Source organism: Paroedura picta, chromosome 6, assembly GCF_049243985.1.
Source record: "Paroedura picta isolate Pp20150507F chromosome 6, Ppicta_v3.0, whole genome shotgun sequence".
Lineage (NCBI taxonomy): Eukaryota > Metazoa > Chordata > Lepidosauria > Squamata > Gekkonidae > Paroedura > Paroedura picta.
In genome coordinates, this window is record NC_135374.1 from 13,636,297 (window position 1) to 13,651,627 (window position 15,331).

Genomic DNA, 15,331 nt, shown 5'->3' on the forward strand with positions numbered 1-15,331 from the left:
TCAATTTTTAAAAGACATGGAGAATATCAACATCTGATAAAAACCCACAGGTAGCTGGTGGCCCATGTCCTTCCACATTACACCACGCCATAAAGCAAAATTTGAAGTCTTTCTCAAGCTTAACGAAGCTTCCTGAGGGTGGACCAACATCCTTCTGCCTCACGTCAGAGATCATCTGTCGCTAGTGGAATGAAATCTCACAACTCACACCATGTACGACAGGGGTGGCCAAACTCTGGCTCTCCAGCTGTCTGTGAATGCCAATTCCCATGAAGAAGAAGAGTTGGTTCTTATATGCCACATCTTCTCTACCCGAAGGAGTCTCAAAGTGGCTTACAGTCACCTTCCCTTTCTTCTCCCCACAATAGACACCCTGTGAGGGAGGTGAGGCTGAGAGAGCCCTGATATTACTGAAGAAGAAGAAGAGACTTATATGCCGCTTTTCTCTACCTGAAGGAGTCTCAAAGCGGCTTACAGTCGCCTTCCCTTTCCTCTCCCCACAACAGACACCTTGTGAGGCTGAGAGAGCGCTAATATTCCTGCTCAGTCAGAACAGCTTGATCAGTGCTCTGGCGAGCCCAAGGTCACCCAGCTTGCTGCATGTGGGGGAGTGCAGAATCAAACCCGGCTCGCCAGATTAGAAGTCTGCATTCCTAACCACTACACCAAGCCCCTGGCTCATGGGAATTGTCATTCATGGACATCTGGAGAGCCAGTTTGGCCATCCCTGATGCAGAAGAACAGATGCATTTTAACACCTCACTGACAGATTCAATGTTAGGAAACAGCCTTACCAGCTGATGCTGCGCTGGGACAGAATACTGCATCCCTGCAACCGGTTGACTTTTCAACATCTTCTGGAGCATTATCTTTTGCTGCAAAGCTAAGGGTACATTTGGAGGCCTTTGAAGAGGCTGGCTTTGGAGAGTCTGGGCTGGCTGCTGCTGCTGTGGCGTCTGCAGTGGTTGCTGCTGCTGCCCCTGCGGTTGCACAGCCGCTGAGTTAGGCTGCTGCGGTTGGGCGGCTTGCTGCGTATAGTGCAGAATTGTAGGCTTGTTCTGGGCGCCCAACACGGACGGCATCTGCTGGCTCGCTTGCTCGGAGTTAAAGTGGAACAGAGGCTTTATGTTGTTCTGAGACTCATCCAGCGGCAGCTGGGCGTTGCTCATGTAACCTCGGTTGAGTTCCTGAGCCTTCCGTTGCATTACGATGTTGATGGCGCTTCCCTGGGGCATGGTGCTTGTCCTGTAGACGTAGCTGTTCATCCCCTTCGACTGATTCCCGTTCACCGGGACTCCGGACATTCCAGAACTTTGCGAGCTGAACTGCTGCTGATGGAAAGAAGAGTTTGGCATCTTCTCCTGGACAAACGGTCCAGGGGAAGGTTCCGAGGATGGCAACGTGGGCCAGGTGGACGGCTGGTTTTGCTGGCACTGCTGAATCAAGGCATGCTGCTGCCGGTTGGCGGCTATTTGTTTCAGTTGCTGGGCGTGAGAAACTTCTTGCCAGCTAGGCATGGGTCGGTTGGAGACCGAGGACATCTGAGATGGAGGAGTTTGAGTCTGGGGTGCCGAAGGGATCGGTGACGAAGCAGACAAGGCAGCGCTGGACATCGTGAAGGCTGGACCCGTAGAGGATGGCCTCATCTGGGGTGATCCCACAGAACCTTGGTTCATCACTGGGGAATATTCTTGCTTGATCACCATTTTGTCCATCTGCAGTGAAGAAGATCTGGTTGGGGGTGCTCTTTGGACCTGCTGTCCAAGGTCAATATTAAAGGGCTCGTCTTGCTTGATAGTTGCATTGATCATATTCTCCAGTTCAAGATCGCTCATGGGAGGCACTGAAATATTAGTCAGTTCATTGAAGAGCTCCTGAAGTTCTGGGTCCATCAGTTGTTCTCCTGCGTCTTCTCCATATCTGTTAGGGAAAGCATTCCCCTGTGACGGTTGACCATCCAGATGTTTGCTACAAGAGAACGTTTCCCCTGGTTCTTTCTTGACTTCTTTGAGAGCCATGTTAAACATCCCATTTGCATTTGCATGGGCATTATCTGTTGGGCTGTTGACTTTTCGTTGAGAGCTTTGTCTGACTGTCAAACTTCCCAACAGGGATTGGTTGGGACAGTTGTTACCACAGTGTCCACTCTGTGCCGCAGAAAGGTTGTTGTCTCCCACTCGGACCCTCTTGATATCAAGGAAGGTGCTATCAGCAATCCCATTGGATCTCTTGTTGACGGCTGGCGAAAGATTTACCACCAGTTTCCTCTTCAAGGAACCCTGAAGCTGAAAAGAGCAAAAAAGGAGTGTTAGAAGGCATTCAAAATACCCCCATTTATTTATTTATTATTTGATTTGTATACCGCCACTCTCTAGAACTCCTGGCGCTTAACAACAAAATGATAAATCAACAATACCCATAAAATCCCATGATGAATGCAACAGGACATTGGTTCTTCTGCCATGCCCACAACCCTTATTAACCTCAATTCCCACATTTCTGACCACTACGGATATTTAGGTACGCCAACACGAAGGGCTTCCACCACTGCAACCAAGCTAGCTCACACCGTCTATCCCGACAGAAAACCAATGGAATCACCAAATGCTTGGTTGTTTTTAACGGTCATTAATTTGAAGATGTTGTATATTGTACTGTATATTGTATTGTATTTATTACATGATGTGAACGACCTCGAGACAGCAGGCCCGATAGGGGCAGTCTATAAATATGATAAATAAATTCATAGAAGAAATCAGATTTGATTCCCGGCATCTGATGCTAAAAGGATCAAGTACTAGGTGACGGGAAAGACCTCAACCTAAGACCTTCGAGAGCCACTGCAAATTAGAACAGACTGCTCTGACCCTAAGACTCACTTAGGATAAAGCAGTTTCATGGGCTCAAAAGTATCTTATATTAATAGTGCCCAACAATGGAATATTATTTTTCTTGTTGAGTACCAGATGCTGGCAATCCATCTACAAGTCTCTTACATTGTGCTTGTGCTTCCCAATTATCTGAAAACCCATGTTTTTTATTTGTAGTGTCATGTACCCACACAGCCATAAAATTACATGCATTATACATAGGCACATCTGTGCAAACCTACCTTTCAAAGCCCCACTAACATCACACACGCACAACCCGACTGTCCATAGAAGACCTTTGATACACACACTTTCCCCACCTTCTTTGCAACAACCATCCCACCTTCAGACCATGATATACGGACGCAGAGAGATCCAATTCTACTAGTACCTGTCAAAAAGACATCATACAGCTAAACGGAAGGGAATTTACTGCAGAAATTAAAAGTGCTCACTTTTGATTGTATCACGCTGTGTATTTCCAACCACCTTTACGCTACCTTAATGTCGACAATCCTTGTGCTATTTATACCTCCTAAAACCCTGTGCCATGAATAATTACTTCCGCCATCATTACAGATGCAGAAATAGATACTGAGATTCAGTCAGGGATAAACTGAGACAGATAAAGGTAAAGGTAAAGGTATCCCCTGTGCAAGCACCGAGTCATGTCTGACCCTTGGGGTGACGCCCTCTAGCGTTTTCTTGGCAGACTCAATACGGGGTGGTTTGCCAGTGCCTTCCCCAGTCATTACCGTTTACCCCCCAGCAAGCTGGGTCCTCATTTTACCGACCTCGGAAGGATGGAAGGCTGAGTCAACCTTGAGCCGGCTGCTGGGATTGAACTCCCAGCCTCATGGGCAAAGCTTTCAGACGGCTGCCTTACCACTCTGCGCCACAAGAGGCTCTGCGCCACAAGAGACAGATAATGTTAGCAATAATATTAATTTTATAGCCTGCCCTTCCCAATTGGCTCAGAGGGATAGGGCCAAGCGCCCGTTCAATCATGGAGCTTACTTAGGTTGCTTTGAAAGGTAGACACTATGGCATTGTATCTCATTAGGTCCCTTCCTTCCCCAAACTCCATTGTCCCAGAGCCCCACCCCTCAAATCTAAAGGAATTTTCCAAGATGGAGTTGGCATCCCTAAAACTTACTGAGTGGTCTTAGGCCAGTGGTTCTCAACCTGGGGGTCGGGACCCCTTTGGGGGTCGAACGACCCTTTCACAGGAGGAGCAGGGCAAGCAGGTAGGCCGGAGGGGGCGTCATCCACACAACAGCCTTGTGGGGTAGATTGAGATAGAGCATTCGTCTGTCCGGAGCAGCGGAAAAGAGCGAGATCGGCATGGTGGGACAAGAGGTAGAACTGAACTGAGAAACCCCGGGAAAAAATAAATTGATATACAATCATGAACAATGGATCTTCATTCCATTGATGAGTTTCGGTTTAATTTCTGTGAAAGAACCCTTGCATAATTTCATGGTTGGGGGTCACCGCAACATGAGGGGCTGTATTAAAGGGAAAGTTGAGAAACCACTGCCTTAGACCAATCATTCTCTCTTGGCCTGGCCTAGCCTGCCTCACAGAATAGCTGACATAGGAGGAACACAATTAAGATGACCTAACTCTAGGGAAAGCTATATTATAAAGTTGCCAATTCTGGGTTGAGAAATTCTTGGAAATTTGGGGTTGGGGCTTAGGCAGGATGGCGTTTGAGGTGAATGGCATGCACCCCACACTGCAAAGCAGCCATTTTCTCCAAGGGAATGGATCTCTGAGGATCAGCTGTATTTCCGAGAAAACTTCAGACTCCATCTGGAGGTTGGCAGCCATAGAAGATTTCATGGGCTCTACCCTCAGCTCTCAATCCCATCCCAACGTAACGATAACAGTGATCAGAGTTAAGCTCTAAAACGTGCACAGTTTTTATAGGTTATAATAAACGTTAGGCTTGTCCCTTCTGCCATGTGCTTCCCGTTTGCCTAAACCTGGCAGAGACGGCACTTGCATTGTTCCCCCCCCCCCCCAGTGATCTTTGCTCTTGTTCTGCTCAACAGAAATTCTGCTCCAAATTCTTCCTGTGAACGAAGGAAGTCTCCAGGCAACAAAAGCCAGGTCTTGGCAGCACATTTTGCTCTTCTCAGTGTTTATTTCATTAATTTACTTTTTAAAAACTCGGTAGCATTTCCAAAATCCCAAGGGCTCGGGAGCTAAGTGAAAGAAAGATCTATTATCTGCCACAATCCCCAAGACGGTGATCTGTTGCCACTGCTGTAGCTACCAGACCTAAGATAATCTTTGCGTTCCTCAGGTTGTAAAAGTGATCGTAAGGATTTTTATATTGCGAGAAAGCACATTGATATCAGACGTTTTAAAACCTAGAGCACTGGCCTGAAGCTGATGATGATTACATGCATCTCCATATTATGTGATCCCAAAGTTCAGATTAATTTCAGGAGCCTCTTTGAGTTCTTTGGGCCTCAGATGGGTTACAGGAGATATGATTATTTTCCTGTGGTGGTGACCCTAACTATGGAACCCCCCTCCTCAGTTAGTTTGGTATGACAGGGGACACAGAAAGGGCTTTTTTAATACCACTTTTGTGCTACGGATTGCTGATAGGACAAAAAAATCACCAAAAGAGAAGCAAATTAAGTAAACCAATGGGTAGACATAGTAGTAGTAGTAGTTATTATTATTGTTGTTGTATTTATTTAATTTATATCCCACCACTCTCAGCACGCTGTCTTGTGGCAGGTTACAGATAAAACCCCAGAAAAAACCCCCAATAAAACATACCATCAGTACCCCATTAAAATTACAGTTAACCTCCTAAACTGGCAATAGTCCAATCCCATAATCCTTAGCTGTAATCTGGCGTCAAGGAGATCCCCAAGTGCTGACTCAGTACACACAGCGATGGTCTGTCAACCACCCTCTCTTTCTGCCTCTTTCCTGTCCTCTCTGGGAGCTTACCCATATTGCCTCCTCTTCCTCTCTTAGGCAACTTGGCCCATTCATTATAGCTGACAGGAACTTCTGCTCCAGAGTCCCGGGCTTGGAAAATTCAGGGAGGTTTACAGGGTGGAGCCAAGGGAGGGATGTGACATTACTCTTGGACTTCTGTTTCTCTTGGATTCCACAGTATACCATAGATCAGGGGTGGCCAAACGGTGGCTCTCCAGATATCCATGGACTACAATTCCCATGAGCCCCCAGGATAATCCATGGATATCTGGAGAGCCACCGTTTGGCCACCACTGCCATGGATTCTGGTTCCAAAGCTGCCATCTTCTCCAGGCATTGATAAAGTCTTTTTCTGCCCCCAACCACCCTCCCTCCTAGGCTCCATCCCCAAATCTCCAACAATTTTCCAACCCAGAGTTGTCAACACTACACTATGTACATGTGTGCGGGCAAGTCGCTCGCTACTGACTTACAGCGACCCCGTGAAGGGGTTTTCAAGGCAAGTGAAAAGTGGAGATAGCCTGCTGTTCCCATCCTCTGCAGTCTTCTTTGATCTTCTCCCACCCAAGTACCAACCCTGCTTGGCTCCCAAGATCTGACGGGTTCCACAGGGGTGGGAGGACACATCCACAACCCAAAAGGGAAACCTGCTTCATCTCCAGCAGGTTAAGACTCCTTTGGATAGTGCAAAGCAGAGTATAAAACCAGCCTCCCCCTTCCTCTACTTATCCCCATACTGCAGATTGGAGGATAGAGGCTGATAGAAAGAGAGGGTTATCTGTGTGTTATCTGTGTCTGTTGGGTCTTTAACCCTCTTCCAGCTCCCTAGGAGTGCTGTTCATGCAATGGCTGGGAAGGGCCAGGGCATCAGACACCAACCTGCCTCAAGTGTAAGCGATTGTTTCAAAGGCTGTAAGCTATTTTGAGGTTACAAAGACCGTTTACGCACTGGAGGTTTCATGCCGGGCTGCAGACTGGAGTTTAGTCGTGGCAGGTTATCCCATCTCTTCCTGCCCCCACACGGGGGAGCACTTGGCCTGGTGTGCCTCATCCGCCCCCAAAATTGTACTCTTGCACGGGAGCTGGGGCAGTGAAGTTCCCAGTGCGGAAACGGTCAAGGATAAGTGGGGGGGAGGGGGATACATTTTGAATAATCTGTTCAGCAGTGGAATAGGCTGCCTAAGGTGGTGGTGAGCTCCCCCTCACTGGCAGTCTTCAAGCAAAGGTTGGATGCACACTTTTCTTGGATGCTTTAGGATGCTTTGGGCTGATCCTGCGTTGAGCAGGGGGTTGGACTAGATGGCCTGTATGGCCCCTTCCCACTCTATGATTCTATGATTCTAAGAACCGACACAAGAAATAAAATGCAGATCGCATGATGAACAGTGTCATCTTGGGGCCTGGCCATCCTGCCACTCTGGGTGTTTGCTCTGAAGCACTGGGGCCGTCTGCCGCTTCAGACGTCAACGCTCTTTCAAAGCCCTGACGGTGAATAACTAGGTTGTTGCCAGGCAGTGCGTTATATTTCAGCTAGAGCATTACGTTCCAGACAGGCCCATCTTTTAAACACTTCGTAAACACGACTCATCTAAAATGTACTTTGCTCCGTGCTTCTCTTTTCTCACACACTCCAAATGTATTTCATGAAACCTGGTACAGCCTACTGGCTAGGCATGGCTTGGATTTGTGATCAGGATTTCCTGCAGGTATGTATATACTTTTTAAAAGGCCAAAAGCATCCTCAAGGGACGATTTCACAAGGCACCAGAGTCCTTGTGCCCATTCTCCTTGGGCAGAGGAGAGCCACGAGGGTGATCCAGGGCCTGAGGAAAGGCTGAAGGACTTGGGGGTGTTCAGCCTGGAGAAGCAGAGGTTGAGAGGGGACAGGATGGCTCTCCAGAAATATTTGAAAGGCTGTCCCTTGGAAGAGGGCAAGGAGTGGTTCCTGTTGGCAGCAGAGGAGAGGAACTGCAGCAATGGATTTAAACTATGTGTAGAATGATATCAGGAAAAAAATTCCACAGAGTAGTTCAGCAGTATATTTGGCTGCCTAAGGAGGTGGTGAACTCCCCCTCACTGGTGGTCTTCAAGCAGCAGCTGGGCAGAGACTTCTCATGGATGCTTTAGGCTGATCCTGCACATGGCCTGTGTGGCCCCTTCCAACTCTATGATGTAGTCACCAGCAGGACTTTTGATCAGATGAGTACCCAGAGTCTTGTGCTTAGAACTCAATCCCCAGATGTGTATGGGCTTAATTTGCACTAGGACCATGATGTGCAGTGAGGTTTCCCTCCAGGATGGCTTTCCCAACTTGAAAGGTCCAAGGCAGGGGTAGTCAAACTGCGGCCCTCCAGATGTCCATGGACTACAATTCCCAGGAGCCCTTGCCAGCATTCGCCAGCATTCGCCAGCAAGGAAAGCCACTGATTTTCCTGCGGGGGAAACTTCTGGCAGAGCAAAAAGCGGCTCTCCGGAACCATTTCAGGTCAGAGAAACAACATGAAGGGGATGTGTTGCCCATGGGATACAAATGAAAATGTGTTAGAATATTATTATTATTTTCCTGGGCTGCGTATTGCACTATTATTTTTAATAGTTTTGGTTTTTATTATGGCTGTTGATGCTGCTGCAACGTTTATTGCTGCTATTTAGTGTTCTGATTCAGCTAATAATTTATTGCAACATGTAAACCAGAAGTTTAGGGTTGGCAGATATTTTATGACACGCACTGAACACTCTACAGTTAAGGTTTACAAGAGGCCTGGAGAGAGAGAGAGAAAATGCCCTGTCCCTTTAATAGAGGCTCAGTGGATGGAAATGGATAGGTGATACTTTCCAGGGGTGGAGGTAAAATAATATCACCTGGTATCCAATATCCCATTAAGAATCTGTTATATAAACGGGGCATTTTTTCTTCTTCAGGCCATTGGCAACCCTACAAAAAGTACCAAAAAATACTCAAATCAGGAAATGCCCTGGATGGGGTCTACAAGTCCCCTCTGGCCATCGGTAGGCAGTGGAAGGGTAGGGTGGCCAACTTCAGATTGAGAAACTCCTGAAAATTTGGGGGTAGAGCCTGGGGAGGACAGAGACGTACAGCTGACTCTCCAAAGCATCCATTTTTCCCCCAATGGACCAGATTTTTGTAATTCTGGACCTCCAGGTCCCACCTGGAGGCTGACATCCCTTCCTGCCAGTGGAGCAAGAGACGAGGGAGAAAACTCCCCCTTCTGCATATTCGAAAAATGGAACTGTTCATGACTGAATTTCATTTCATTTCCTTTCTGAATTTCATTTCCTTTCTGTTGCCTGTAACTTTGGACTGAATTGGCTGTTTTACCCCAATGGGATATTGTTTCATGGTCCTGATGTCGTTTCCTTTGTCATCTGCACTGAATCTTTTGGCTGGCGAAAGGTGGTCTTTTGATAAATCATGTAAAGATCATTTATATTTATGTAATGGTGGAGACCTTGTCTTAGTCTGAAGGATCGTTGCTGGCAGATGAAAACAATATCCCACCTACCGGCCAAAATTACAGGCCATGAGAATAAAATAAAATTCAGCCACGAACAGTTCTGTTTTTACTCAGAATGAGAGGGAAGGGTTTTCTTTCATATAAGAACCAACTCCTCCTCCTCCTCCTCCTTTGTTCACCCCTCTCTCCTGACCTTGCTCCTTTCAACCTGAAAAGCAAGAACCAGTGTGACCTCTTTGGCTGGTTTCCATTCGCCTTATGGTCTGGGACGGCCCCTCTGCAGGCTCCACTCCTCTGGAACTCCCATTTGATCGGAGTCATTTCTGTGGAAAGCTGCTGCCAACCCCACCTCTCAGCTGTGAGTCAGTCCCTGCTCAAGGCTGCTTCCCAGCTGATTGTCAAAGGGGAAGTCATTGCCTAAGAGCTGAGCAGCAGGCCCTATAGGTATTGCTGCCTGACTGAGTGGCTGCAAAGGGTGACTCTTCACAGTCAGGCAGCCCTGGGCCATCAGGTCCTCAGAAGCGTCTTAACAAAGAAGAAAAAGAGAAGAAGAGTTGATTACCCAAAGGAGTCTCAAAGCGGCTTATGATCGCCTTCCTTTCCACTCTCCACAACGAATACCCTGTGAGGTTCGTGGGGCATAGAGAGCTCTGACAGAACTTCTCTGTGAGAACAGCTTTAATGGGACTGTAACTAGCCCAAGGGTATCAAGCTGGATGTATGTGGAGGATAGGGGAACCAAATGCAGTTCTCCAGATTAGAGGCCACCACTCTTAACCACTAGACCAAGATGGCTCATAATATTTACAACTTGTGTCTGACTCTGACAGGAAACCGGGTTTGATTCTGCACTCCCCCACATGCAGCCAGCTGGGTGACCTTGGGCTCGCCACAGCACTGATAAAGCTGTTCTGACCAAGCAGTGATATCAGGGCTCTCTCAGCCTCATCCACCTCACAGGGTGTCTGTTGTGGGGAGAGGAAAGGGAAGGCGACTGTAAGCCACTTTGGGACTCCTTCTGGTAGAGAAAAGCGGCATATAACACCAACTCTTCTTCTTAATCTGAGGTCTACTTTTAAATCTGTTCATGCCTTGTCTTTCTTTTCTTACAAAAGAATCAGGCCTGTATTTTTTTAAGGGGGGCAGCTGGATTTCTAACGGAAAGATAATTCTGCTTTAGAATCAACATCGAAACAAGCCAAAAAAAAGAAAAGAAAAAAGCAGCTCATTGCTTTAGTGGAAATATTCATGTTTACTGGCTTCTCCAAGGAGTGTGTAATGTAGGAGGCAGGCTTGGATGCAATGAATCTCCTACAACCTCAGAAGACTAGTTTCACTTGCCAACCAGATAATACATAATACATGCTTCTTACCACTTGCTCTCGAGATCAAAAATCTCCACCGAATCAAGGGGAACAAAAAGGGAGATGCTTTATAAATATCCATTTCTTTGTAAATATCTATTTAATTTTGTCCTCTTTCGGAATAGCACTCCCTGGCTATATTAGTGGAACTGAATGCATTTTTTTTGCCTATTTAAACTGTTGACACACGAGATTTCCCTCTGCTGTATCTACAACGTGCCAGTTTAGAAACCCCTCTTTGTGGCTCTGATTCCAGATGCTGGCGTGAACTGATGGTATCTGTTCCACAAATACTGCAGCTGATGGATCATAAAGTGTTATGTGTGGTTCACATTGTCCGGGAAGCAAAAGAAGAACGCGGTGGAACAGTGCAGCTTTAAATAGGTCAAAATTGTTAATCAGGACGGGGCATTCATTACTCGGTGTGAAACAAATAGCCATGAAAGATCAGGGCTCCGTGCCGTACAAGATGTGTATTCTTTCCCTCTGTTCTAGAGAACGTTCCCCCCTCCCTTTCAGATCCCTTTCAACCATGAATAAATTAACGATCCCTCACTGCTTAATCTACAGAAATTAATGTCAACCTTTTTCTTTTTTTGTGGCCAGGGGGACGTGAAGCCAAGAGTAACCAAGGGACGGCCAAAATATAACAGCTCAGCCCGACGAGAAAGAAATATTAACGACATTATAGAGGACGACAGGATAATCAGGCATGTAAAAGAGGTCATCTGACACTGTCCAACAGTGGAAGCAGCACATTGTTTACCAGTTTGAGAAGTCGGCTTAAAATATTAAAACACACACGGCCACGCACAGGAAGCTCCTAATCCTCAAAAAATGTGTCTGCTGCGATTTGATTTTGCCTTTCCAATATGCTGCGGAGCAGATTTAAACGAAGGGAGATTACTGAGCACAGGTTGGTAATCATTTGCAATCCCGGAACGCCTATAGGACTAAGCTCACAAAATGGTCACAGCTTTTTAGCCTGGTTAGCAGATGTGCGGGATTCCCCATGCCTGCACACAGCTATATCCTATTGTTAGGCAGTCATGCTTCAGGGAATCCCATAAGCCAGTGGCTTTCAGATTGAGGAACCCTGGGGGAGGGAGGGTCTTAGACACCGATCAGGTATTCCTCAGTGCAGCTGACAAAGCACAGAGGTCTGACGGCAGATGTGCAGAGGTTCGACAGCAGAAGTCAATGAGGTTTTCGGAAAGTAGAAAAGCTGAAAATGACTGACATTTTCAACATTTCCAATTGTCAAGGCTAAACCACCCATTCTCAATGGGGGCACAGGAAGAGGAAGTGTCAGTCCACTCTGATATGGCCCAATGTTCTAGGGAGTTCCACAAACTCTATGGTTTCACTCTAGAAATTTTGAGACCTGTGACATCACTTCCGGGTAAAAATCAGGAAGGACGTTTTGGTATCTATCAACTTTCCCTGTACGTCTTCCCCACCAGCCCTTTGAGCACCAGTGGAGAAGGAGCGATGTGGGTAGAGGTCTGCCTGGCAGAACCAGGCAAATGGGTAGCCCAGTATGAGAGAGACTTGCCCTCTACCCTTCGAAAGGGCTTGTGGGCTTCAGTTTGAGAAACGCTGATCTACATTCTCATCAAGAGCATTTATATTTATTTATATTTATATAATTAGATTTCTATAACCGCCACTCCTGATGTACTGGCTCGGGGGCCGTTTATATCATATTATTAACTACATAGTTTCATAAATAGCCTTAAAAACAAAAACATCACAATTAAAAGCAATAAAAATACATCGTCAGTCATAGCAGCAGCTAAAGTCAGCCACCATTAAAAACTTGCCCGTTTTGCTTTCCGTTCTCCCACACAGGGGGTGAGGTTTCAGGGGAAGGGTCCGTTCCTTGTTGTTATTTGCATTTCTTAGACCCAACAAAATGCCTGGCAGAAGAGCTCCATCTTACAGGCCCCACAAGACTCAGGAAGCTTCCGCAGGGCCCATAGTTCTTCCGGAAGCTCATTCCACCAGGTAGGGGCAAAGACTAAAAAAGCCCTGGCCCTTGTTGAGGCCAGATGTACGTCTCTGGGGCTGGACATTACTAGCCTGTTTGCAATAGCTGAGTGGAGCGCTATTCAGGGGTTAAGATCAACTAGGTAGTCCCCTAGATAAGCCGGGCCCAATTACGGATAGCCTTAAACGTCAAAACCAAAATACGGTGCTTCCAGCGTGTCACATAAATAGTAGCGATATAATCCATACCACATCTTTCCAAGTTCTATCCTGTATCTCCTCTAAAGTAGGCAAATCTGAACCGGGGCCTCCCGGATTATAGTTCGACACTTTAACCGCTGTATTATGCAGGCTCCCATTTCCCAAATGCTTTACTCTGGCAATACAGACTGCTTATTTTCAGAATTATGCTTCACACAAAGCCAGGAATTTGGTCACACTCGTCTCCCCGTGAAACAGAGTCTTCTCATTCTCCGCTAAAGACAAGGGGAAAGCTAGGGTTTTCCCTCTCTGTTAACAACACCAACACCAACAAAAGCAGTTACTATGGCAGCCGGCAAGCAACAAAGGTTTTCTTTGGCAGGGCATTCCTTTAAAGAACTCGTTACGCAACACAATCAATAGCCCTTCAGCCACGGCCCGCTCTTTCCTTGGAGCTGCTCTGCAAGGCGAACGGAATGGAAAAGTGAGGCAGCAGAATTGTGGCTTGTACCGTTGTCGATGGAGACATTTTCCAGCGCTGCCAAAGGCAACCAAATCCTGCATATAGGAACTTTCACATGCCAGGGTTATACTGATAAAAAGGAAGGCATTGCATTTCCCCCCGCCCCCTGGAAAACAGAGTTTTCCATCCTGTTCCATTTCTCAATTCTTTCCCTACTTTTAGCGATCCTTCTTTTATTTCTCTATTATTTATTTTTACGTTTACTTTCCGCCTTCTTTCCAGGGACTTGGGGTGGATTACGACAAAATAAATATGATAACAGAAATTTAAAAAATGGCAATTGGGAGGTTTAGGCGGGGCTGGCCTTGACAGTGAAGAACTCCTGCCGTACCACACCACACCACACCACAGGAGTCGTGGCAGGGTCTCCAGCCGTGCGGCAGGTTGCCCTGAGGGATGCTTGTCGGCATGGTGAGTGTGGTTGGCACCTGCCTTCCTAGTTGCCATGTGTGTATGTGTGTGTGTTGAAGTCTGGGCTCCCAACCAGGAGGCCTTGAGAGACCCGGACAGTAATTGAAATTAAGTAAGTTTTGAAACATTAAAAACAGAGAAGTACTAAATGTGCTCAGCTCCTTCTGTCATATCAGAAAGAGGACCGGGGTGGGGTGGGGGGGGGGTAGGGTCATACAAAACTCTCTGATGGGTGTATAATCTGGTGGATTGTGACAGGGAGGTCAACAGATTTCAGATGTTATTTCAGGCCTCACCCATAGGCCTGGCGGAAGTGCTTATTCCGTGTACACATTTAATACCTATACCCCCAGAAGAGCTCTATGCTCCACCACTTCCAACTGGCTGTGGATCCCTGGCCCTAAAGAGGCATGTCGGACCTCAACAAGGGCCAGGGCCTTTTCAGTCCTGGCCCCCACCTGGTGGAATGAGCTCCCCAAAGAGATCAGGGCTCTGCCTGAACTTCCACAATTCCACAAGGCCTGCAAAAGGGAGCTCTTCCACCAGGCATTTGGTGGGGCCGACTGACTCAAAACATCTAGAGACGTCCCCCCCTCAGACTGAGAGGTCAAACCTACCAAGCGCTTGTTAAAGTTGTTTGTTGAAATGCTGTTCTAGCTGATATGTTATTATTATTTGTTATATTGGTATTGTTATTGTTCTATGTAAACGTTCTATATGCATTGGAGGCAGAGCTGTAGGGAAGGGAGGTATCAAAACCTAAACAAACAAACAAACAAACAAAATTGAACTCCTCCCCCTCATCGTTCTGTATCATTACAGTATTATTTCAGGAATCAATCATGTCCCTACCCAATTGGCCAGCTTTTTGCAAAAGAAACAGACCACACAAGCAGAAGGAACAGACTCAGATTCAGATGGACCTCTTCAGTAGATCCAGGTAAGGTTTTGGGAGTGTATGTGTGTGAGGGAAATGAATCCTAGGGCCATATTAAAGAAGGAGATCCTTCTTGTCCTAAATAAGCTACAATGAGGCTCAAAAGCAACACTGAAGAGGTTGTGATTGGATCTCCCCAGTCTAAGGTCGCAAATTTCAGGTAGGGTCTGGTGTTTTGGAATTGTTACTGATCTCCACAACACAGAGAGAAATTTCCTTGGAAAAGATGGCCGCTTTGGATGATGTCATCACATCCCTTCTCAGTTGCCTTCGTTCCCCAAACTCCACCCCCCCACAGTCTCTGCTCTCACATCTCCAGGAATTTCCTTACCTGGGCCTATTATGCACGGCCGCTGAAACGGCGGCATGGAGAACGAGGAGGAGGAAGAAGTGAAGCAAACCGATTACGCACAGGACGGAACACAACAGCGGCAAAACCCAGAGTATCCGATTATGCACGCGGATACTCCGGAGCCACTTCTGGTTGCGCCCTGGTCCCAGGAAGCTCCACTTTCTTCCACATCTCGCTAACGTGGCTTTTTCGGCGGCATACATTGACTCTGCGCCCGGTTGCCGCCCGCTGTGTGCATAAT

The 15,331-nt window shown here is 46.9% G+C and overlaps 1 protein-coding gene and 1 long non-coding RNA gene across 2 annotated transcripts in view; one reads left to right on the plus strand and one right to left on the minus strand.

Annotated features, from left to right (window-relative positions):
* Positions 1–15,331, minus strand: part of MAML2 (mastermind like transcriptional coactivator 2) — a 179,320-nt gene that overhangs the window by 50,207 nt on the left and 113,782 nt on the right. The window contains exon 2 of the mRNA XM_077341486.1: positions 795–2,285. Within this exon, the coding sequence (XP_077197601.1) occupies positions 795–2,285 (1,491 nt within the window). The remainder of the gene's footprint in view (positions 1–794; positions 2,286–15,331) is intronic.
* LOC143840598 (uncharacterized) lies at positions 7,109–14,989 on the plus strand. Its single transcript, XR_013232247.1, has 3 exons — positions 7,109–7,543; positions 11,284–11,593; positions 14,624–14,989. It is a non-coding gene; the product is annotated as an uncharacterized LOC143840598 (long non-coding RNA).